The sequence below is a fragment of the Ambystoma mexicanum genome, chromosome 3q (genome assembly GCF_040938575.1).
Source record: "Ambystoma mexicanum isolate Mex_15411 chromosome 3q, UKY_AmexF1_1, whole genome shotgun sequence".
Classification (NCBI taxonomy): domain Eukaryota; kingdom Metazoa; phylum Chordata; class Amphibia; order Caudata; family Ambystomatidae; genus Ambystoma; species Ambystoma mexicanum.
In genome coordinates this window covers 610,761,972-610,788,219 of record NC_090926.1, presented here as the reverse complement: position 1 = coordinate 610,788,219, position 26,248 = coordinate 610,761,972, and the positions used below count along the sequence as shown (strand labels likewise).

Below are 26,248 nucleotides of genomic sequence, written 5' to 3'. Positions count from 1 at the left end.
AGGCAAAACAAGCCCAAAGTAAACGAAATTGGTGAGTATCACTTTTACGGAATTATTTTCATGAGTTATTTTGAAAAAAATGTTTTCAGAAGGATATTTAGAATTGAACCAATGTTATATATTTCTGTTGTTAAAAATTCTCCTTTTGAATCAAGTATATAAAAAATGTTTCTTTTTTTCAAAAACAGCAAATATATCTCTCCTGAGGATCCCTTGTGACATGAACAAGGGTGAAACACGTGTAGAGAGTAGGAGTTTGTATATGGAATAAAATTACTAAAAATTTTGAAAAAGCAATAGTGTGAAGAAAATTTATTTGGCACTCGCTTTTAAGAATTAAAATACTAAATGGGAAGTCGCAAGTGGATATGTATATAATTTGAAAAATGGGTTACCTGATCCTGACCCTGGGGAAAGTTTTATGAGGAAGGATCACATGGGGGGGAGGCGACCCTTGTGGGGGTTGTGGCATCATCGGACGAGACATGGTATCCCCCTTTCTCATTTGAGGATACCCCAGCCATTTCCCATGCCCTAACAGCACATTGCCATCCCTCTCCTCACCGACCTAAGAAAGGTACTGAAGACATCGTCCCACATTCTGCACACAAGACACTAAGAACACTACCAAATTTCACATACAAGTTAGTACAAACAGAGTTTAAATTCCCTAAATTTGTAAATACTGTAACAAGAAAGATGAGCCAAGTAATGATGATCAATGGAGGTCAAGAGCAGAAGCTGTGCTCTAGTTCTTACAGAAACCTACCTGAAGATGGGAAATTTAAAGCGGCACAACAGCTGATGAAGGGATGCTTGGTGGAGAAAGCTACTTCTCTTGGTGCCGACCGAGGAACCGTGGGGCTGGAGTGGTGTCTGTGGAGAGAAGCAGCTTTCTAACAAGGGAAAGGAAAGATAACTGGAGGTGAATATATGCAGCGGGGATTCCAGAAGCAGATGTAGAGCTTCTGGGCATTCGCTAGTACTACAAGGCAGCCGCCACCAAACCGATGCCCGGAGGGACGAAGAACAGAGAAGCAGGAGCCATGAGAGGCAGTCAAGCTGGGAAGCAGAAGCAGCGAGAGACTGCAGAATGCCGGAAGGCTGCCACTGGCTTGCAGCGGGAATCGACATATGCCAGCCAAAGCCAGTGAGTCCACCCAAGGGAAGCAGGGACACCAGGGCGTATTGGCAAGCCTGCCAAACCCTAATAAATGCTCTGCGTTCTTGTATCGGTGAAATTGAAGGGTTTTCGCTGGGCCGGAATTCCCAACAGCCTTGCCGTGGCTGCTGACCATCCAGCGGTCCCTCCGAAGCAGCAGCACTTTTCCCGGTCTCCTGTGTCTCCGGGCAAGTGTGCTTCGAAGCAGATGCTTTTAAGTGTGCTTCGCCCTGCACGGTTCACCTCTTCATGTTTGCTTTTGTCATCTGTGCCGCTTCATACTCCACTTTCTCTGCAGCTACCTTCTCCTCTCTCCAATTGGAACTTTACATCAGCATGCACTCCCAGTCATTCAGACCCTTCTCCAAACCCAATCTATCACAAAGCCCTACCGTCATCATGCGCACGATCACTCTCTCAATGTCACCCAAACTCCCATATTCTAGCTCTGTCCCCCCTACTTGCTTCCTCACCTCAACTTCCATCTACTACCCAGCCTACCTTGGCGGAGGAGCATACAAACCTAACCATCCAAGAAGGAGGCAGACACCTATAAGGAGGCAGTTACCACTCAGAGCCCGACCCTGCAACCCTCATCCTACCTGAGCCTACCCTGCCCGGTCTTCTCTAGGGACCACCAACTCGCGATTCGAACTTGGCTCAGGAGGGTCACTACCTCAACCATGATCCCATTGACTAGTAGAAGGAACTTACTACTTAAATACAGAACAACCTTCCAAACTTCACACCACTAGTTCTAACCCATCGCAATAATGTGCGCTTAGTGGGAGTGCCCGAAGATGCACTGAATGGCCCGATGGAAATAGCGGTGGAGGAACTGCTCAGAGACTTGTTGGGTGACCCTGTCTGGTCCTCAATGTTTGTAATTGAAAGGGCGCATAGATCCCTCGCACCTCGCCCCAAACCGGGCAGCTACCCCAGACCTATTTTAGCCAGGCTGATGAACTATAGAGACAGGGACCTGGTGCTCCGAGCAGTGAGAGACAAACTGGAACAGAAGCTGGGCTCCAGCGTCATCCGGATCTTCCCAGATTATACGGTGGTAGTCCAACAGGAACGACGTTCATTTACAGGTGTTAAGAAAATACTCCGCGAACGTGGAGTGCCCTATGCAATGCTGTACCCCGCAAGGTTCTGCCTACAGCATAATAACAAAGCATATTTCTATACTTTTCCTGAGGAAGCTGCCTCCTTTGTTGAATCCAGCATCCCAATGCCATCCAAGCAGATACTCGGTGCAACCGGCGAATGCAGCGGCGGCTCATCATTGCACAGACGAGACGACCAAAACAATTGATTCAATACAACATTTAGGAACAATGAACATAAGCCTACAGTAGCAGATACTCATGACCTGTATCCTCTTCCTATATATTTGTTTTCTGCATCGTATTGCCATACTACTGAATGCCGCTGATCATCATGTGTACTGGAAACGTTCATGTTGGTACCTTATGGGCAGTCCTGTTATACTCCTTGGCCTCGGCTGCCACGGAAGTGCCCCCCCAATGCGGGTGCATGGTTTTGTTGAGTAGAGAGGGGTAAAGGGCGGGGAATGCATAGTTGAAGTTCGGGGAACTATGAGGCAGGGGGTGGTGGAAGCAAGAATGTATGGGGAGTTAAAAGTTAAAAATGCACAGACATATACAAGATGGTCATATGGAAATAGCAAGGGACGCTTCATCACTATGGATCCTACTAAAAACTATGCTGAGTATGGCTGAAAAAGACCCAAAAGGATTTAAATTAATACGTTGTAATGTAAGGGGACTGGGGATGCCAGTGAAAACACAGAAAATAATGGTTTATATTAACAGATCTGGTGCCCAGATCGTATTTCTCCACAAGACCCATCTACTGGGGTACCAGGCAGACAAGATAGCACCTTGTTAGGGCGGTCACCGTTTCTACACGACCTACTCAAGCAGAGCATGGGGGGTACTCACGTTAATACATAAAACACTACCATACACACACTTAGCAGCAGAGTGTGATCAGTAAAGGCGATATGTGATTGTCCACGGGAAAATGTCTGAGATGGAGGTACTCCTAATTAATCTCTACGGCCCAAACACAGACGAGCCTGACTGCTATACCAAGATCTTTCAGAAGTGTGCCAAATATCCTACTGCTCACATAATCATGGGTCGGGATTTCAATACAATACTAAACACCCAGTTGGAACGCACATCCAACAGCCTCAGAACAGTCACCTAAGCTACACGCACGATACTCACGCATATAACTGGCCTGGATCTGCGCGATGTCTGGCGATACCTACATGGAGAGAAGCGAGCATACATATTTTACTCGTCCGTGCACGACATGCACTCTAGGATCGACATTTGGCTGACATCTCAAGGAGTCCTAGGATGGGTGTCTGAAGCGAACCTTTTTCCATATCATATGGGAATGCGACAAGATAAAGCGGGTATGGCGGAAATGCTGCAATAAACTATCCAGTCTTACGTAAACCGATACATAGGGACCCAAAGCAGCTCCTCTTGGGGAATCACAGGCGAATGCGATCTGTCCAGATATGAAAAACTGCTCTGGTCAACCGCTACAGCGGTACTCAGAAGGAACAATGCACAGCTATGGGGATCGGAGAGCATGCCAAGTTACGACCAATGGGTCACCGATGTACACATTTGTGCAATAATGGAACGCAGAGTGTACGCGGTAAGAGGATGCCCTCAAAAAGCGAGCAAAATATGGCAGAGATGGGAGGACGATAATGAAACTCTGATGCGATGACAAGAGCAAAAGGTATTGGATAGACTGGGTGGCGCTGGGCCAACGGGCCCGATATATACATTTTATTTCATGTGTTCCCTCGCGGAAGTCTTGAAGGTCCGAGGGGCTGCGGCCCCAGTTCCCTTTCCCTTTCCCTTCCCCTGGTTGTTTTTCCCACTTACGTTTTCTCTCCCTTTATGTAATGTAAAGTGTTAAATGCAACTTTGATGCATGTTTAAAATAAAAAAAAGTTTTTGATTAAAGAAAACAAATTAATCGCAAAAAAAGGAAAGCAAGGACATTTTAAGATGGCTATAACCAGACTTACCTCCTTAAAGACACTTGAATGGGTTAGCACCAGTGAAGTTAACTCGGTCACTCAAACCCGCAGAAAACTACACGCCCCTGCACAGAAGGCAGGATGGAGAGCACGCCAGACATCACAACAAGGACCGACCTCCATAGAAGGCACCATCCGGAATCGGGAAGGGTCCATGGCGAATCCGGCAACCAGGGCATAAGGGCGTCCCCGTGGATACCAGGTGAGCGTAACAGAACGCGAAGCCTCCATAACATTATCCACCTGGGCGCCATGGAGACTTCAGAAATTGACCAACTGGCCCAGTTATTAGGACAATTACATGCCGAGGCTAGGCAAGAGACTAATACCCTGCGAAGGGATCTTGTCGTCACCAAGGATCGCACCGAAGAAATCAGCAGGCAATTACTGTAATCACAGGCCGGACAAGCTCCATTACCCGGGAATAATCCACCGGCACAGGCAACCGCGTCATCTGCCGCTCCAGTACAAATCACCTTACCCGGAGCAATACCGTTAGCACCGCCAGAGCGGTTTTCAGGTGACCCAAGGAAGTATGCTGCATTTATGAATCAATGTCGTCTTCACTTCCTCTGCAGACCGGGCGCCTTCCCTAATGATCAGGCACGAGTAGCATTTATTTTGTCATATCTGAGCGGTAGTGCAGCAGGCTGGTCAGTGCCGCTTGTGAGCTATGATGATCCGTTACTACGTAACTTTGGGGGTTTCCAAAGGGAAATGGAAAAGCTCTTTGCTCGACACACCCATGAACAAGCTGTAGACAACAAACTCTTATCACTCCGGCAGGGGAATCAGGACTTACTAACATACATAGCAACCTTCAATAGGTTAGTTGTTGAAACCAGGTGGCCTGAGGACAAGAGAACCACATTGTTTCACTGAGGCCTTCGAGGGTTATTGAAGGACGTCTTGGTTCAGGTGATTGATCCACCTAGAGACTGTATTGAATTTATCAACCTGGTGGTGCAACTAGATCATCGACTACAAGATCGAAAATCAGATCGGTCCAGATCAGATACACGGGCCATGTATCTATGAACCAAGGATGCTACTCCACGCACGTCAGAGAATACCACAGAGCCAATGCAAATCGGAGGTATACGACCACCGTTAACAAAAGCTGAAAGAGACAAGAGAAGGCAACAGCGGTTATGTTTGTACTGCGGACAATCGGGGCACTTCCTAAAAGACTGTCTGATAAAACCCCCCAAGCGAATTGTGGGAGCTACAGAAAAGGATGAGAGTAAGGAGTCGGAAAACTGCCTAGCTCGACAAAAGTAGAGGTCAGTTTGTCGAGTGAGAAGAATGAGCCACCGACCTCACATTTTGCAATACCAGTGATCCTAATCAATCACCAACAACCATCAAGGATGCATACCTTTGAAGTTTACATAGACAGCAGAGCAGTTGGGAATTACATTGATCGAGATCTGGCCGCACAAATGGGGCTTCCCTTATGTTTTAAGGCGAACACAGAAAAGGTAACCACGGTGGATGGAACAGAAATTGCTTCCGGACCAGTAACCCAATGTACAGCAGGAATAACCTTGCTGTGCCAGGATGGACACCGGGAATCAATTTCCTTTGATCTCATCAAGGCACCTCAGTTTCAGCTTAATATTAGGGATGCTATGGTTAGTTGCTCATAACCCTCGGATAGAGTGGCGTGCAAGAAAATTGACTTTTCCTCGTGATTGCGCTTCCACCTGCTATTTCCAGGAAAACAAATCCAGTTTCAATGTTCCTACGAGTCCTAGAATCGGCATATCTACACTTGGCGCAACTAGTACTCTCCCTGTGAAGAATACCAAGATTTCCAGGATGTGTTCCAGAAGGAACAAGCCAATACACTACCGCCGCATCGGTCCTATGACTGTCAGATTGACCTCATACCTGGTGCACAGATCCCTTGTGGCAGAATCTATGCGCTCAGAGAACCAGAAAACCAGCATCTAAAATCTTATCCAGACCAGTACTTGGCAAATGGGTTCATTCGCCCATCTAAATCACCGGCAGCCAGTCCCCTATTCTTCGTACCAATGAAGGAAGGGGACTTGAGAACATGTATTGACTATCGCGCCGTGAACCAGATCACTGTGAAAAACCGTTACCCCCTGCCACTTATTCCCGAGATGCTGGATCAAGTCAAAGATGCCCAGATTTATACTAAGTTAGACCTCAGAGGAGAGTACCACCTGGTCCAAGTTAAAAAAGGAGATTAATGGAAAATGGCCTTCCGTACCAAATATGGGTTGTTTGAGTACCAGGTAATGCCTTTCGGACTTTGTAATGCCCCGGCGGCATTCTAATACTTTTTGAAAAACGTCCTAAGGGAATTGATCGATGAATGCGCCCTGGTCTACATAGACAACATCCTAGTTTATTCAACCTCGAAACAAGACGATGTCAAGCATGTCCGCGCTGTCCTTGCCAAACTGCGCCAACATCAACTATATGCAAAACTTGAAAAATGCTTTTTCCACGTAACCGAAGTAGAATTTCTTGGTTTAATTTTTACTCCGAATGGATGTACACAAGGTGGATGCCATTCTTAAATGACCTTCTCTGACCTCGTTAAAGGGGGTCCAGAGCATGCTGGGCTTTGCAAACTTCTACCGTCGGTTCATTCCAGACTTCTTTCAGATTGTGCATCCGATCACGTTACTTCTAGGAAAAAACAATAAAAAATTCATGTGGACATAAAACGCCGAAAAGGCCTTCCAAGAACTTAAGGAAAGGTTCACCTCAGCTCCGATTTTACGACATCCTCGTCCGGATCTTCCTTACATCGTGGAAATGGATGCCTCCAGTATGGCTATGGGGGCGGTTCTTTCTCGGAGGGACCCTAAAACTGGCCAATTGCACCCCGTGGCCTTCTGGTCGCGAAGATTCACACCCCCTGAACTCAATTATGCCATCACCGATAAGGAACTGCTTGCTATAAAATCCGACTTCAAGGCATGGCAACATTACCTCTTGGGGGCCAGGCATACAGTCACAGTAATCACAGATCATCGGAACGTACAATATTTAAAAACAGCAAAAGCACAATCCTCACGCCAATTATGATGGGCCCTTTTCTTCGCCGAGTTTGACTACGTAATCACTTATCGACCAGGCGTAAAAAATGGGAAAACTGACGCACTATCTCGCATGGGCATCGATGAGGAAGTATATGCAACCCCAGATCCAGTAGCCATTATACCTGAAGACAAGCTCTTTGGCCTCACCACAGCTCTAACACAAACTGAGCTTAGAAACGTGATCCAATGTGAAATAACCCCGAACAAATTACTGGAATGGCATACCAAAGGAAAACAATACACCGTTAAAAATCAACTGCCATATTTTGATGAACGCCTGTATGTGCCTAAAACAGAGCTACAACAACAACAAATCATTTCAGACTATCACGATTCTTTGATAGAAGGTCATCCAGGAATTGCCATAACCCTAGCCAAAGTGAAATGCAATTATTGGTGGCCCACTTGGCGTTGAGACGTCATCCAACATGTTCAGTCATGTGGGGTGTGTACACAAAACAAGTCACTAAAACAAAAACCAGCTGGCCTCCTGCAACCATTAGAAATTCCTCCTGCACCATGGAACACACTTTCTCTCGACTTTATTACCGATTTGCCTCCCAGCCAAGGGTTCAACACCATTTTAGTAGTAGTAGACTTATTTTCTAAAATGGCACACTTTATCCCTTTCAAAGGCCTCCCGGATGCATCTCATCTAGCAAAAGTGTTCCTGGAAAACATTATCAAACTGCATGGATTCTCTTCAGTCCTGGTCTCTGATCGAGGCAGCCAATTCATATCTAACTTCGGGAAAAAGTGCTGCTCTATGGCTCAAATCGACATCCGGCTATCCACCAGCCATCACCCCCAACCGGGTGGTCAAACAGAGAGGACCAACCAGACTCTCGAACAATACCTACGGTGCATGCTGCTCCGGGTTGAAGGAACCTGGAGAGATCTATTATGGATAGCCGAATATGCTTACAACAATTCATTGCATTCTATTACTGGTCAAACACCTTTCTACACCCTCTACGGCAGACATCCACGTACTTCCGAACTAGACAGCCCTCCCAGGCTATAAATGCCGGCAGTAAAGACTCTTGATGCAAACATCACTCAGGTCTTTAAAAAGGCAACAGAACAGTTAATCCAAGCCAAGAACAAGCAAAAAAGGTTTGCTGACCAACTTCGGAAAAAGGCCCCTGACTATCAGGCAGGAGACAGGGTTTGGCTAGCCGCAAAATATATACCTCTAAAAGGAACCCAGACTTTTCGTCCTCGCTATTTGGGACCTTATTCTGTTCAAGCCATCATCAACCCAGCAGCTGTTAAACTAACATTACCAGCCAACATGCAAATTCACCCAGTATTCCACGTCTCACTTCTAAAACCAGTACAACCCGGTACACGAGTTAAGCCACAACCTGAACCCATAATGATCGATGGAGAACCCGAATTCGAAGTGAAAGAAATCCTGGATTCCAAATATACCAGATCCAAACTATACTATCTATTCGATTGGAAGGGTTACGGCCCTCAAGACAGATCTTGGACACCTAGTGAGAACATTCATGCACCGCGTTTGATTACAATATTTCATCGAAACTTTCCAGCCAAACCTGGACCAGGCAGGAGAATCACCTTAGGAGGGGTCTTGGGGGGGGGAGTGCTGTCACGACCCGTGACCCAAAACCCCCTGGCATGGTCACATGCCAGGTAGGGTTAAGACTCAAGGTTCACTTGGGGCCCCAAGGGCCTTGCACTATCCTCATGGACTCTCCTGGAGTCAGTCCTGGCGCCAGGCTCATGTTCAGATTGTGACACCGTCTTGAAGGGACTACTTTTTCATTGGAGGCCTGCAGCCAACATGGAGGCATCCACACAGTCTAGTTCCTAGAACCAAACTGTGCGGTGCAGTATTTTGGGTGTGGTAGCCCGGACTACTTTACCAGGACTACTTTACTAGAGATCTATATAAACCGCACCCAAGTTACAGAACATGCTTTGCGTTATTCTGCAGCCAGCAGCGTGACGCTCATCGTGTCCAGAGACCAGAACCCGGCGATCCTTGAACAACGGACCTGCAGAGGAGACAAAAGAACATCATTAGCAGTCTCTGCTTACCTGAAACTTTCCATCCGTCGATTATCCGTCTTCCTGCTGCTCGCGGTCTTCCATCCAGTCGGCAGCATCATCGGGACACCACGCACGCACCGGAACGAAGCACCTGGAGGGAGAGAGAAAGAAGGACAACGTTAAAACAGGTTACTCACGGCATTTACTGCAGTAATCATGAGAACCTCACCTGGCTGGGCATTTCATGGCCGGTTCCGCTCGGAAATCTTCACACGCCCAGAAAGACCATTGCGACCTGAAAAGGAATAAAGAATACAGGTTAGCAAAAGAAGACATTACCGTGCCGCACTTCGCGCTTAACCTACCATCCATCATACACTCCTGCGTCCATCATCCTGGTAGGAGCATGATCCAAGCAGCGCATCTACCAAACTCTGTGCACCTAAGGGGGAATATATTAAGAAAAGACATTAATCGCAAGAAAGGAAAGCAAGGACATTTTAAGACTGCTATAACTACACTTACCTCCTTAAAGACACTTGAATGGGTTAGCACCAGTGAAGTTAACTCGGTCGCTCAAACCCGCAGAAAACTACGCGCCCCTGCACAGAAGGCAGGACGGAGAGCACGCCAGACATCACAAGGCCCGACCTCCATAGAAGGCACCATCAGGAATCGGGAAGGGTCCAGGGCGAATCCGGCAACCAGGGCATAAGGGTGTCCCCGTGGATACCAGGTGAGCGTAACACCGGTAAAAGTTTGCGAAATCGAGGAACGACTGCAAGGCTTTAACTGAGGTAGGTGGTGGCCACTCCATCACGGCCTTCACTTTGATATCGCTCATCTTGATTCCCATGTTAGTGATGTCATATCCTAGAAACTCCAGTTCTTTACATGGAACAAACATTTGTCAAGTTTAGCATACAGACTGTTTTCTCTTAATCGTTGTAGGACAGTAGATACATGCTCGACATGTTCTTGGTATGATGGAGAATATATCAGGATATCATCCAGATAAACAACTACATATCTATCAAGCATGTCGCTCAGTACATCATTTATGAACCTCTGGAAGTTGGCCGGGGCATTACAAGTCCAAATGGCATAACCAAGTACTCTAACAGGCCATATTTGGTTTTAAAGGCCGTTTTCCACTCATCCCCTTCCTTCATCCTGACGAGATTGTAAGCACCCCTGAGATCCAATTTTGTGAAGTATTCTGAGGTACCCAATTGTTCTAGCAAAACCAATATGAGAGGTATTGGATATTGATTATGTATGGTCACAGCATTGAGCTCCTGATAATCAATGCATGGAGGCAGATCCCCCTCCTTCTTGGGCACAAAGAAGAGGGGAATAGCAGCCGGTGAATGAGATGGACGCATAAAACCGCTTTCCAGGGCTTTGTCCAGATATTCTTTCAGAACCACATTCTCTTTTTGTGTCGGGGAATAAACCCCCTGAGGGAATCCTGGCCCCTTCCACAAGATCAATGGGACAGTCGTAAGGGCGATGCAGTGGTAACTTCTCTGCCTCCACCTTATCAAAGACATCCCGAAACCTTTCGTATTCCTTGGGTAGAGGAACAGAGGCAACACCCCCTATCACTGTAGATGCATCCAACAACGGAAAACATGGACTGGTCATTTCGGATTTGGAAGGGAAACAGTGATTTCCACAATTACTAGATGTGAACCTGACTACACCGGATTGCTAGTGCACCAAGGGGATATGCAGCACTAACCATGGCAAGCCTAGAATGAGTTTGAATTGAGGTGACGCAATAACAACAAAATGTATCTCCTCCACATGTCCCGAGGCGAGGGTCATGACAAGGGTGATGGTACGTTCCGTGACCAGTCCTGATAAGAATGTGGTACCATCCATGGCATTGACAAGCTCGGGATGGTCCTTGTGGGTGACCGGGATGTTCCAGTCTTGTACATATTGTGCATCAATGTAGTTTCCGGTAGCGCCAGAGTCCAAAACAGCCTGAACCGACCATGAATTCCCAGACTGAACAGTCAACTTAGCATGTAAAACAAAAGGTACTGATAAGCAGGAACCCTGATGATTCTTGCTCGACAAAGGGGTTCCCTCTATTGGCGGGCTTTGGCGTTTCCCTTCTTCTTAGGTTTTTTCGGGCAATCTTTGAGGAAATGCTCAGCGGAACCGCAATAGAAACACAAATTGTTCTTCTTGCATTGTTCTCTTTCCTCGAAGGACAAAGGACCCTGAATTGCCCCGATCTGCATGGGTTCCCCCTCCACCACGGATGGTACATGAACAGGAGGCGGAGCGAGAAATATGCCTCTTTTCTCGGCCTTCTTTCCCGACCTGCGGGTGTCTAATTGCAAAACAAGGTCCAATAATTCGGGGACAGTGGAGGACACCACCGGAACCGTGGCTACGACATCTTTCAACGTGTCCGACAAACCCTTATAAAACAAAGCAGCCTTCTTTTCATCAGGCCACCCTGTCTCTGCGACCAACTGATTGAAACGAGCAAGATAAGCCAGTAAAGGGGTGTCCCTTTGCTGCAAAGACAAGAGCTCCAGATCATTAGCTTGGGTTTTGTATCTGGTATCGAATACCCGTGACATGGCCGTGATTAATGCGTCACAGTTATGAAGCAATGGACTTTCCTGTTCCAGCAACGGAATGGCCCAAACTGCTGCTGTACCACCTAAGTAGGACAGAATTAAAGCTGATTTGGTGGTAGAATCTGGAAATGAGGAAGGTCGGTACAGAAAGTGTAGTTTACACTGATTGATGAAGGTACGGTAATGTTTAGGGTCACCATGAAAACGCTCCAGTGGAGCAAGAGGGAACTGAGCAGCCATGAACACAGGGGTCCCTTCCTGTCTATTGGGAGGACCGCTTGGGGCAGAAGCTCTAGGTGCTGCAGTCCCCGAGGTGCTTGCCCCAGTGGGTTGCATACTGGCACGAAATTCGAGAAGATTTTGTTGTGTGGCTTCATGAGCGGCTGTAGGTAGTAGGCAATGTTCCAGTATTAAGATCTATGTTCCTGAGATAAGTAACAAGTGTATCCTATGAAATGGATAACCGGATAATAATTGAGGTGAATTAACTGAGGAAATTAGCAGAATGACAAAACAAGACACGCAACACAACACCTTACCATATGTCCAAGAGTGGGTACTGCAGGGTGAAGTAGGCTTCGGGTGAATGGAGAGGGAAGAACCTATCCTCTGTTACACCGTCCTTGTACCAATGAGGTGAAGAATGCTCCTCCTAACACCCGCCGGCACGAGGACGCCTAGCAGTCCTCGTGCCGGAGCAGTGCGATTCATGCTTGAAGTTGGGAGGAGGCAGCCCCCTTATCTCGCCTTCTGGGGGATGGTGGGCCTGGATTGTTTATTCTTGGGATGTCTCCCTCTTGACCGTGTGGGGGGAATGTGTAGGGGGAGGCGGAAAGCAGGGTTCCTAACCCCCCCGGCCCCTTGAGACTTGTGAGGTGGAGAGGGGAGGATTGCATTTACTGGGCTGCTCGGGCTCGTTCCCGTGTTATGGCCCTCCTTTTGGCTCCCTCCCCCTCCGTCCAGACCTCACCCGAGTCGTACCTTTCTTCCTTGAGGCGCTCTGTCCATCAACCGGGTCGCTCCAGTGGCTGGTTCCTGATCAGGCGGATGTCCTTCTCCGGTCTGGGTCCCCGTACGCAGTGTATGTCCACTGTGGACGCCTGATGGTTGTCGGGCGTCTGCTGGCCAAGCTGCTCTCCCGCCTCTCGCGTCTTCGGTTGCCCGCACTCCGGAGCCATCGGGTGCTGGTTCTTAGTCCTCCGCTCTTCCTCCGGGGCTTTGCTGGTCTCGTTTCCCATTTGCTGCTTTTGCGGGCTCGTTCGCACTGGTGTCTGCAGCTTCTGGGGCGCCGGGTGACTCTTCCCGCTTCTCTCCGCTGAGCGTTATAAAGCTCCACCTTATCTTTCCGGGCTGAGGCAGTGGCCCCTCGTAGATTCCGCACTCCATTGCTGTCCCGTGTCGGGCCTGTGAGCCGCTGCTAGGGACGTTGAGGGGGTCTCCCGCCTCCCACGTCTGCGGTTGCCCGCTATCTGGTGCCGTCGGGTGCTGGTGGTTACTGCTCCGCTCTTCCACTGGGACTTTGGTGGTCCCGGTTTCCTGTTGCTGCTTCCACCCCCCCCCCCCCCGGGCCCCTCTTGGATTTGTGCCGGCAACTTCTGGGGCGCCGGGCGACACTTCCCGCCACTCTCCGCAGGGCCTTGTTATGCTCCTCCTTGCCTACCAGGGCTGGGGTAGTGGCCGCGACAGGCTATTCTCCCCCTCGCAGTGTCTGGCGCCTGGATGAGTATTGCTTACTCTGTTCCGAGGCTAACGTGTGGTGCGCTTGTTCTCTATTCTGCAGAGCCGTTTGGCGCTGCTTCGTCTGCTGATGTGCTTTATTGTCGCGGCCTGGAGGGGAGAGGACGGAGCTGGGCTCAGGCACGTCCTCTCATCGCCGCCATCTTGGAATATGAATTGAGTTGTTGAATACGATTTTGTGAAGGTTTTGCACCCGGAAGAGAGGGGCCCAGAGGTGAAACCCTCAACCAAGGTATATGTTAAGCAGAAATTTGAGTTTGTTTGTTGGCTGCATCAGGCCTCGAAAGCAAGAGACTTTTTACTGAAGCAAGACTTGGCCCTCGAAGAACCCGACAGCTGATGCGGAACTGTCAGCTAGTGCTGGGAAAGTTTGAGTGTGTGCTGTGCTCAGGAAACCCACCTTGTCCCGTGCTGAAAATGTGGGGAAGGGAGAACCCTGGCAATTTTATCCTGACTTATTATTTGTGAACACTTTTTTTATTGAAACCCTATCCCACACTATTTTATTATTTTGCTGTAAGGAATTGGCAGTAGGTCTTTTTAGTATAGGCCTTTTAATTTTGACACAACGCCACAAGGTCTGCCTTATTTTTCATTTGATGGTTGACGCTTGCTCTCATCTTAGATTTTGGTTTAGCTTAGGTGTTTTTCCACCCTGCATTTACAGTTTAATAAACCCCCTTGAACTGTGATCACTTGTGTCTGTCTTTACTGTTTCCACCATGAGTTCCTTACATCTATCTGTATGTTACTGGCAAAACGTTGTATACTTATGCATTGGGCGAGCCTCAAAGCTCCAACACTGTTTAAATGGTTAAGGGACCTGGTATGGTGTTGTGACTTGGAGCAGGACTATACCTTCGGGTTCCCGACCTTCAGATATTTGGGACCCAGTACGGATGATGTTGTTTTCAAGGGAGTAGGAGGTTTGAAGAGAGTGGATCATACTATGGAGAAATGCTCAGAAAATGCATGTTATTCTGCTACGGTGACTCCGAGGATGCTGGGGAAAGCGTTCATTTTTGGCTTGAGAGGGTGTGGGATACGGGTGAGCCTTTACATATGGACTAAATGCGTGAAAACAGACTGTACTGCTGGGTCCTCATTCTCTATGTCAACATTCTGGTGCACTTGTTTACTATTGTTGTGTACATGAACCTATTTAAATAAAGTTAAAAAAAGAATAAATGTGGCTGAGTCAGCTCTCTTCCCCATGTTAGAGAGCACGGAGTAAGGCGGTCCCGTAGACAGGATGATACATTCTGGGTCAGGTTTCTTAAAACAAAGGCAGTTCAAAACGTGGATCAGGGACCACCTGGCCTTCGATGTTAAAGTCTCTCTTTCCAGTTTTCAAAGCACGATTCAACAAAAGGTTCACGCCGGCCTCCCTCAGTCGGGCTCAGACCTTTCAAAGCAAAAAGTTCACGTAGGTCTCCCTCAGTCGGGATCAGACTTTTCAAAGCAAAATGTTCACGTATGCCTCCCTCTGTCGGGTTTGGACCCTTCACAGCACAACACTTGCAGGGGTTCTCTTCTCCACACTTATTACACTTCCGGTCTCCCTTGTTAGGGAGAATTCTCTGTAAGGCTAATTTCCCAAACCTAGTGAGTCCCCCAGCAGCTTTGCTGGATTTTTGGGGTTTATTTCTCTCCAGCTAAGAGTGAGATTCTTTTGCTCCCACTCTTAGACATGATTTGAGGTGTTCCTTTAACTTTCCATGTGTTTTCTGGGCTATGGGTCTTTTACTCCATAGGGTTTCATGTGTTTTTTTGATGTGGGTTACACAGCACCCTCCGTGCCGTAACCCAGGGGTGTCGTAGCGACCCCCCAACATAGACTCCATACCCTGGGACTGACTACTGTCTCCCAGGGCATGTAAAGTCACCATTGGCTTTGCTAGTCCCAAATTATGAACAAAAACCAGTACAAACCATCATATTGTGGACGTACTGGTCGGGGCAATTCGATTGCCCCGGGGGACTGTTGTTCGAGGGGGCATGTCTCTGCCCTTTGTTCCACCTTTTGGCGGGCTTCTCCACAGAAGCCTCCAAAAGTGGTGCCACTCTGTCTGGGTAACACAGGGGGTGTGGGAGGGGGTTTAGGCACCCTGGACTGAGTTACCTTGGCAACTCAAGTCGCACTCTTGTGTGATTGGCCCAAGTGGTGAGCCGGCCGGCTCACCACTTAGCATGTTTGATTGACAGCTAGGCTGAGTGAATGGGGGTGTGCTGCATAAAAGCAGGGCTTTGGGGACTGGAACTTGAGAAGTCGCCACAGGACCTAAGAATCCGAGGAGGGAGAAGCTGAGCCGGCCTGCAACGACGACACCGCCGGTGGAGCCCTGCTGAACCGTCTCACCACTTTTCCCAACGACAGAGGAGATCTCCAGCCCGAAGAGTCTTCTTCATTCGACTGGTGGGGATAACCAGTCTACCTTCTTTTCACCTTCCTGGAGCATCTCGTGGCCGCCTTGCCTGTGCCAAGCACCCCGGCAACCGGGATACCACGTTTTCACCACTACCGCAAACCGAAAGGGTAGTACCTTTGTACCGGAGAACTCTGCGGCTGATTTCTTCCCTGGCAGTGCAACAGCCTTCATTCTTCCTCCACGACGAGGTCTTCTCTTCCTCTGGACGACGCTGCAACTTGCACCCACTGCCAGGAACAACTACCCCCGCTGGAGGATCCTCTCCATTCAAGGTACAGTGTTCCGCCTGGCTTACCTTGCAACCGTTTGAACGGGGTGTATTAAATCCTCGTCTCTCGAACCTGGGTTAGCCTGGGACACCTTAACTAACTTTTCTGCACTGAACTAAACCTTTTCCGAACTACCTCCACAAACTTCGAAGACTCTGTGTAACTGTCTGATCTTGGGCATCTTCCGCCTGGCTCCCTTGAAAGTGGGCCTGGCACCTAAACTTCCTTGCTCACCAGTAGACTGTGCCTTCCTAAACTTGCTGTGGTTCTTTAAAAAGTGTTTAGTGTGTATGCTTCCATAATTCTGCTTTTCCTTCCCTTTTTATTTCACTTGTTGGAGTGCCATTGAACGTTAAGCGCTCCCCTCTGTATGGAAATAAGTGGTGTTAAATGAGACTTGTCCAACAAGTAATCAGGGATGTACATATGATAATAGTGATTGTGTTTTGAACTTATCTTACCAATTTAGTGCTAGTGTGTTTAATAAGTGTGTGTTAAATAAATAAGTATATACTTTTACACCCAAGATCTGGTCAGTGTTTGCTTGTACTACTGTATTTCTGTACCTATTTTGTATGCTCTGTATACTGCCTAACTCTTCTTGAGGGAAGTCTGACTGCTCAGCCACAGCTACCAAGTGAATCTATGTGGTACAGACTGCTACCAAGTGGGTTTACTGCCAAACACCTGTAGTCTTAAATATTTTGCAGTGGTCCCTAAGGGAACTGCACAGGTTTCTGCCTAACATCCCTCAGTCGGGCTCAGACCTTTTCCTAATGTTGAAGACTTTCGAATGTGCGTGGCTTTTACTACAGAGCTCTGCAGGACCACTTCGACTTTCATTTCAGCTCACACTGTTCGATGTCATAAGCAAATAAGTTCAACATTCACCTTTTTACTCCCCCCCGCCCCCTTTTTCCTAGGGTTCATTTTGATCACTTTGCTTTTTATAGTTCATTCACTTTATCAAACAAAAACATTTCACCTTTCACAGAGACTTTCTAGTGGGCTACTTCCTTTCACCGGATCACTCTGCTACTCAGTATCGCTGGTTTCACAGCTATCAGGAATTCAAAGTGCATCACAGGTCTGCCTTTCTTCACGTCTTATCCACACGCGTGCAGCCTTCAATTAAGTGATATACGGTTGCAACTTCAATCTTCCCTTAACCCACACCGGTCTTACATGTCACTTGCCAACTCACCGGCTGTGTGCAATTCTTACTTGTCTTTGTAGTTCACAAGTCAAGGTTAGTACCACAGGCTTGGCTTTGCCTCCCCAACTCTTCATTCACCTGAGAGGGTCTCTGGCGTCCTTGAAACACAATGCAGTCTTCTTGTCTGGGAATTGGCCTTCTCCACGTGTCTTTCGCAGGCTTTTGGAGGCAACAACCTCCTGCAGGGAACTCCTGGGGTTCTTTACCTTTTGCTCTGCTCCAGCACGTTTACCTTCTGCCCTTGCTCGTGTTCCACCTTACTCTGAGTGTGTCTCTATATTCTGCCTTTTATCTGTGTGAGGAGAGGTAATTGGTATCAGATGTATGCATTTAAAGTCAAATGCCAGTCTTTGTCTGACCCAATTAGCGGGACAAGTCCAATGAGGTATGCAAGGGTCAGCCTCTTTACTCTCAGTCGCCACTTCCAGGGCCAGTGTTTGCGTAGAAGGGGGGGGAAGGAGCGAGGACATCTGAGAATCTATACATCTATAAAATAGGACGGGTCAGGGGGAATACTGTGTCTCACCATCGGTCGCCTCACCCCGACTCCCCTAAAACCGCTCATCCAGGTGATCCTCCCGCACTGGTCTGGATCCAAATGTGATGGCCGTGCCCTGCCCACTGGGGAGAGAGAGATCCCCGGGGACTAGTAGGTGAGACACCCTTCGGTTTCTCACAAGTCACATATTTCTACACAGAGAGAGTCTATACCCAAACCTCCATATATGCCACTGCGCCACAAAGCTTTGCTTGAAAGACCTTCTCAACTTCGGGCTCACCATCGTCATTATGCTTCTTCACTAGTTTTACGATTGCTTGTGCGTCCACTGCCGCTTTTTGCATAGCAGGATGTATCTGGGATTTCCTTGACAGAATCAATGAAAGGACACCCTCTAATACGTGAAACTGTCAAGTTATTTGGTAATTTATTCCCAAACCGGGCAAACCCCCTGAACAATGCGCCTCTTACAGGCCCATATCGTTAATACCGAAGCCAAAATCCTCGCCAAACTCTTAGCTAATCAGCTACAATCGGTCATCCCTTCCCCGGTCCACCCGGACCAATGTGGCTTTATGCCACACAAGTCGACACAAATGAACATACGTCGCCTCCACCTATTGCTGGAGCGGGCCACCATCATAGACACGCCCCTTGCACTATTAGCAATCGACTTCGAGAAGACATTTGATCTTGTCCGATGGGACAGCCTGTGGGAAACTATGCGACAAATGAGATTTGGAGACCCCTTTCTGGGATGGGTGCAATTGCTGTATACAAACCCTCAGGCAGAGGTAAAAGTAAATGGGTGGCCTTACCTCCCTCGGTAAAGGAACAAGGCAAGGATTCCCCCTCTTACCCCTCCTCTTTACTCTTGCGATCGAGACCCTCGCTTTGGGGCTTCCTCAGAGCGAGGCCTGGATGGGATTCAGATGGCCGGAAGGATATGAAGATAGGGCGTCTTTGTATGCCGTTGACGTCTTGGTGTATTTGGGAGACCCAATCCGGACCTGCCCCATAGTGACACAGATGCTCACCCGTTTTGGTGAATTCAGTGGGCTGAGAATCAACTGGGGGAGATCTATCCTCTTTCTGGTAAAGGGCGGTGCGCAAACTGTCTCCCAAACCTGCCCATATAAAATTGAACAGCATAGCTTCTGATACTTGGGAATCTGGGCATCTGGGGATTTAACATCCTACGCAACTCATAACCTTCAACCAATTGTGGACCGATTCACAAACGATGTTCGCCACTGGAAGTTCCTCACCCACTTATGGGTAGGGCTGCCCTGTTTAAAATGATGACCCTACCAAGATTCCTATACGTCTTACAAACGCCCCGCTCAAGATCCCGGACCCCGAATTTGACCGACTCGAGACTCTCCTTAGAGAGCTCATATGGGGAGGGGGACAGCGTTGCATCGCACTGACCACTCTGCAAAGATCGATTTGGGAGGGAGGTATAGGAGTACCCTGCCTCCAGACCTACTATTGGGCATCTCAACTAGCAGTGGTCAACGACCTGCTTCACAGAGATCGGGGACTCACACATATAAGGGCCGAGCTTGCCGCTATCCATGACAAAGATCCACTACATCTGCTCTATCAGCCCCTTAACAGACCCCCGTTACAGACAACCGCAACACAGTTGCAGTGATTTGGAGGCAAGCACATCACGAGGCCGGGATCCCGAAAATCGGGGATGTCCTAGTAGATGGGAAACTGGCCTCCTTTGACGCCCTACAATTGAAATTCCAAATCCCAGCAACTGAACAATACCACTATATACAATGAATTGATGCTTTGAGGACGCACACCCCGGCAGACTCCACTGTACCTGAAAGCACACCCATAGAACATAATATTCTCCCAGCATATATTCCCACTAAATGCACCTCCACTCTGTACAATGCCATACCCTCCTTTGCCACCCCTGAACTCTCTAATCTTAAAGCTAAATGCGAAAGAGATGTGGGCACCATAGATCCAGAAGACTGGATACAGGTACTAATGCACCCTCGGGAGATTGCTATCTCTTCTAGACTTCGCCTGGTACAATTAAAAATCCTGCATTGAATATATTTTCCTAGAACGATGCTACATGGCTGGAAACGGGCCCCAAACCCGAACTGTCTCCGATGTGGCGAGGAGGAGGGAACCTTTATTCACATCCTTTGGGAATGCCCCCAAATCCAAGCCTTCTGGAATGAGTGTTGCAATGTACTAACTAATGTTTTGGCCCGCAACATATCGCTGAACCCGAGGATGCTGATACTGCGAGTACCAGATGAAAACGTTGTTAATAAATGGGAAGGGCTTTTCCTATCCACGGCAGCAGGACTGATGAAACGGAACATTGTGCAAAAATGGGGCGCACCAGACTCTCCGACCCTGGACCAACGGGCAGCTGATATGGACGCATGTGCAATGATGGAACACAGAAATTATAATGCAAGAGGCTGCCCCATCAAAGCCTCCAGAGTGTGGGGGAAATCGGAAGCGCGCGAGACTCAGTAGCTCCTAACATACGAAGGGAAGCACTTAAGCAACATACGGATGTATTTGCACGTAGGATTTCCGAGAATGTGGCCATGATTTAGTCTTGAGTCTTATGTCTTCTGTTTAAAAGGTGCATGTTATTATTTTGTTTGATTTATTGTGTTTGTTATTTAAACCAATAAGTAATTTAGTAATTTAATCCATTTGCCCTCAAACTTATAACGTGCCTTGTTTTTACTGCTACTCTGGCTGTTAAGCACCTTAACTTTGCATTAGGTCTTGTATAAAGATAAATCATTCAGACTGCAGTATGCTGACACCGCTTTCAAATGAGCTTTGAGGGCAGCAGGTGACCTGGCTAGTAGAAGTATGCAAAAGCATCGGGACAGCCTTACGACTAATAAAAGAAACAACTGTAGATGTCTCTTGAATACAATGCACCAAATCATTCATATAAAGGCAAGAAAGAACAGGTGCTAGCAGGCAACCTTCTTTAAACCCCTGGCTGTTGGAACCTTCTGAGTCAGTTGGCCATTGGGGCCAAAACGAACCTGTACAGTGGTCTCAAAATGTAATGCCCTGATGCTTCCATGTCCTTTATTATCTATCAGGTGTGAGAGCTTAAAGATGTGATCAATGGTAGAAAGAAGTGATCTAAACTGATCTAAAGGCGCTCTGATACCAATTTAGGATTGCATTTTCACCAATTCAGTTGTTTAGTTCAGGTAGTATAGTATAATATGGCTGAAGATTTTACAATCAATCAATATTGATTAGACTGATTAGTCTATATGAAGTTATAGCAGTGGTGCAACCTTTCTTGTAAAGTGGCATAATGGTTGAATTTGACCAAGAAGCCAGGTACACTCCAGTTGCAACAAACACTGGAAAAAGTGCCCTGAATAACTCAACCTACCAGCCTTGCCCATATGTAAATATTTCAGCTCGAATCATATTTGAGCTGGGGACCTTACCCCTGGATAAATGGTCAATCCCATTGTGGATTGTATCCTCTGTAAAAACAATGTGCTGGCTGTAAAGGCTCCCATCAAAGGGACAGATTCACCAGAGGCTATTACAGTGTGTCAATGATGTTCATTCCTACCACTACTTCTATCCTCAGTGAAGGCATATATCCAGCATATCCATAAACATTTCTGAGAAATGAGCTACACACTCCTCCTCAGAGATGTTTGCATCCACACAAGACTTCTATTGCCATAAACCTTGCACCACAGCCCTCCAAAAAAAATTCTAATCTTTATCCCAGACAGCTTCTACCAATTGCTGCCAGCTACGATTTCGAAATTATTATTATTTTTTAGGGGGAAACAAGGGATACTGCAATCAGAACAGGTTCAAGTAAACAGAAAAATTCTCACCAGCAATTACAACCTTTTCTTTGTTCTGGTCTGCGAAAGTCAGGACCTCATTCAACCATTCTAGCTGCTCTTTGCTGAATCCTCCATTGAATTCCAAACAGTATTCCTCGCATCTGTCTATACAAAAACAAAACGGCACTGCTATTGAACATTATCATTATATAGTGAATGGTGTAGTAAGAGATCTTTTGGGTGTATATCACCTTCTACCTGTCTACTGCCTACATAATCATGGTGCATTGCTTGTATCCGCTGCATTTAGTAACAAAGGGTCGTTTTCAAAGCAAGGTTAGTGGTGACAGATGTAACTTAAAAGCGGAGTGGGAAGGGGTGCAGAGATATGTAGCACAAGGAGAGAATATGCATGTGAAAAAGAATGTGGGTGGGAGGATTAAAAGAAATGGAGAAACAAGCACATAATTGTTGGTACTTCACTACTGAAAGTATTAGCACAACCAGAGGCTTTAAGCTCATTATGCTAACATGCTAAACTCCTTCACACTGCAATTTTGAGGGTAGCCCATTTTACTTCTAAAAATGGATTGTAATTATAGTGTTTTTAAATACCTTTGAGGTCGTTGGCATTCTCTGGGTTGTCATCCTGCATTAAAAAATCCCAAGACTGTTGATATTTTCGACTGGTCCGATCTAGACCGAGAATACTAAGATCATAGGTATCTACGATAATGAACCGAAATTTTGGAAAAGGGCTAAAATGATATGCATAAAATTGCATCGGGTCACTGTTGTTTGGGCTGCAAGTTGGTGAAGTACTTGAGCACAATGCTGATGTGTCTTCAAGGACTTTAGTGTTAAGTTTAGAGTGGATTAAATAATCTCTATTGAAGTTGTACAATTCATGGTTCCCCCAGACATGATGAAATGGAGCCTTGCTTTTTTCGATTTCTCTCAGAAGTTTGTCCAGGGAACTTTGTGAAGTTTTCAGCTTGACGTTAACACCATCGATAATGTCGCCAAGTTGAAGAACGAAACCAGGCTGGTTAGCTTCACTGTTCCACTCCTCGATTGCACTTTGCAGGAGATGGTAACTGTTTCTGTAATATCGTATTCCAGTCTTCCAAAAGCTCAAAGCGTCACCTTTGTCGGCATACTGAATATCAGCTATAACTCCAAAAGTAAAGCATAGCTGTGGACCATCGTTATTTTCTTCACACTCCAGGCAGATGCTTTTCAAACAGGTCTCCTGAAGCCTACAATTGAAGATAAAAACATTGTTTAAACAAAAGATTGCACTTCTGCAAATGTTATTGCTACTGTTTCAGACATTCTACCTGCACATTTCAATAAATTGTAAATGCACTGTAGTAGTTAAAACAAAGAAGACGGACAAGAAGATGATGATTTAACACTTCTTTATTCAATAATCTAAAGAAAACCCTAATCTGATCCCTACTTTCTAAAATATGTACCCTCTTCTTCAAAATAAACTACTGCTCATCAGGACGTCTTCATACAACTAGAAATGTCCTCTTGTCCAAATCTTATCTAACCTTTTTCCACACGGTCTACAAAGAATAAAGATAAAATAAAAGACCTAGCATTCGCCTAGTGTGAGTTCACTCGCCCCCTTTTAAGGCTGTTGATTGCTGGTTCCCGCTGACCTAAACCTCACTGTGAGTTCCAAAGTCTTCCCCAGCTCTTCATCAAGTAGAAAATGTCCAACAACAAAGAAAACCAAAGTTCTGGTAAAAAACAAAAGTTTGATAATCCCTGTATTTGTCGCTCTTTCAGGGATATACGCCTATCCCCTTGTGGGATATAAATGTTGATTCAACAAAAGTTCTCTTATCTTGTTGTTTACTGAGTTGCCTCACGTGTGGTGCTTGGGGTGCTGCTACTAATGAGCCTGCTTCAGCACAGGGCAGGTCAGTATTTAAGCAGCTGTCTGCAGGGGCACAGAGCTCTTGCACTGAGACTGCAGTCAGCCCCTTTTGCTTTGATCCTTGGATTTCTGCTGTGTCCTGTTACTGTTGTTTCCAGAACCTGCTTCTGTTCCAGTGCCCTGTGCTTCCTGCCCTTCAGCCCTCCTACTCTGCCTGCACTCCCCTGCCTTCTATCCTGCATGCCTGTGTTTCCTTCCCTGCAGCCTGCTCCCCTGCTTGCAATCCTCTGTTCCCTGTCGGCACCCCCTTGCTCTCTACCACCTATTATCTTGTCCCCTGCCCACAGTTTCTTGCTCTTTGCCCATATTTTGTTACCTGGCTTTACCTTCGTAGATTCCAGTCCTGAGTTTCCTTGTTATATGTCTGCAGTCCTGCCTTTGTTATTCCAGTTTAGAGTTACAGTTCCTTATATTCCTTCTCATCAGTCTGCAGTTCAGTCCTTGTTATCCTAGTCCTGTGTTTTCTTGTTCCTGGTCTATAGTTCATTCTGCTGTTCCTTGATTCCAGTTTGCAGTCTGAAGTTCCAGTCTCCTGTATCCTAGCGCTTACATTCTTGTCTTCTTACTTGTGCTCTTTCTTCTATTCTCAGACTTGAACCTTGCTCACTTTCACTTCCTGTTCCTCCTTTGGGTATTGACTCACCCCCTACCAGGGCTTTATACCTCCCCAGCCCCTGTGGGCGTGGGGCTCTTGTGGTCCTTGATTTGGGCCTCCGTTCTGCACTCCTGCCAGCCGCACTTCTAAGCACGTACCTTCTCTCCTGCTGTGGGGCGGTGGATTCTAGGTTCCAGGCAGTTCCGTGTCACCTCCTTGGACTGCGTGGGCCTCTCTTTGGCATCTGCTCTTCGCCTCGTCGGGTCTGTGTCTGGTCGTCGGTTCCACTGATCTGTGGACGGTGTGCTTCCTGCTTCAGCAGCCCTGGGAGTCTCTGGGTTCCCGCCTTTGTCGAAGCCCCACCTGTTGGTGCAGCACTGGAGCTCTCCGGAAACCACAGATTCCGCGTGGTTCATCTCTCTCAGTTGGGAGGACCTCCTCTTTCATTCAGAAGCTCGGTGTGGCCCGGTTAACAGAATTCTCTGCTTGCACATTTCTGCATTTAGGCACAAATGGATAATAGGACTTCCTGATGATTGCTCTCCACGCTCGTGAGGGGCTGGATGGTGGTCAGTCATAATGTAGAATGCAATAATGTAGAAAGTCAAAATGTCGAATTTGTTTTTTAGAAACAATAATGTCGAAAAACAATAATGTTGAATTTTTTCTACATTTTTTAGAATTTTTTCGAAATAAATAAATATATATATATAATTAAAATGTGTTGAGTATGAGGGGTGAGAGGGTGGTGGGGGGAGGTGGGGTAGCCGGGGGTGCTGGGTGAGGGGGCCCCCTAGTAAATGATACTCTTCTTGTTTATTTATTTATTGATAGTGCTAATTGACATTTTTTTCGACATTTTTTTTTCTAAAAATTGACTCTTTTCATTATATGTATAGGTTTTCGACATTATTGTTTTCTACATTTTTTTTTTTCTACATTTTTGTAAGTCGACATTTTTTTTTCTACATTATGACTATAAACCGGGCTGGATAGCAGGATTTACTGCTGGGTACTCTCTTTGTCACAGCACTGGCGGTATGCAGGACTGCCTACAGGTTCCTCCTCTCTCTCCCCAGGACGGTCCGTCCACTTCCCATAAGTGCTCCCTGGAACTTCCTCCTGAAGCCCAATGCTTCCTCTCTTGAAGAGGTGGTTGCAGCAAGCAGAGGCCAGTTTCCCAGCCTTCCACCTTAAAGGGGCGCTTCCCCTTCTTAACCGGGTAACTATTCATGTAGCCCATGAACATCGGTCTAGTGTAAATATAGGGAGGTGGGATATTACACTGCATTGGCCCTTCCATGTTCCCAGAGGTGGGACGAGGGAGTCACCCCCAGTGGGATCCTGCTTACCCTGACCCATACGCAAGGGTCTTACCTAGGGGCTCCCCCCCCCTGGGGAGAATGGAGGAATTTCCTGGATCAACACAGTACCCACTACTGTGATGGAAAGATTAAAAACACTTCATACTCCCCAATTGACCATGCCATGGTGACCACCTGGATTTCCTGATGCTGAAGACAATTCCAGTTTATTCAATCACAGTTTGGAATTAATCTCTATTGCTATCTAAGGAGAAACCCGTTGCATTTTTTTCCAGTCAACACTCTTACCCCACCAGATCTCCTCTGGGCCTTTCACTATTTATTTTTCTGATACAGATGAGAAAAAACATAACTTTAAATGTAAAGGTATCAGCTCCTGATCGCCATCCCTCCTTCTGCAGACCTGTTTCACTCGGGACCTGCAGGAAAA

At 47.0% G+C, this 26,248-nt stretch overlaps 1 protein-coding gene across 7 annotated transcripts in view; it reads right to left on the bottom strand.

Annotated features, from left to right (window-relative positions):
• LOC138582827 (manganese-dependent ADP-ribose/CDP-alcohol diphosphatase-like) overlaps positions 1 to 26,248 on the bottom strand; it is a 464,319-nt gene that overhangs the window by 77,958 nt on the left and 360,113 nt on the right. For all 7 annotated transcript variants that reach the window (XM_069654494.1, XM_069654497.1, XM_069654491.1 and 4 more), the window contains 2 exons: positions 22,563 to 23,206; positions 21,996 to 22,112 (listed from right to left, as the gene is read on the bottom strand). In XM_069654494.1, the coding sequence (XP_069510595.1) occupies positions 21,996 to 22,112; positions 22,563 to 23,206 (761 nt within the window). The remainder of the gene's footprint in view (positions 1 to 21,995; positions 22,113 to 22,562; positions 23,207 to 26,248) is intronic.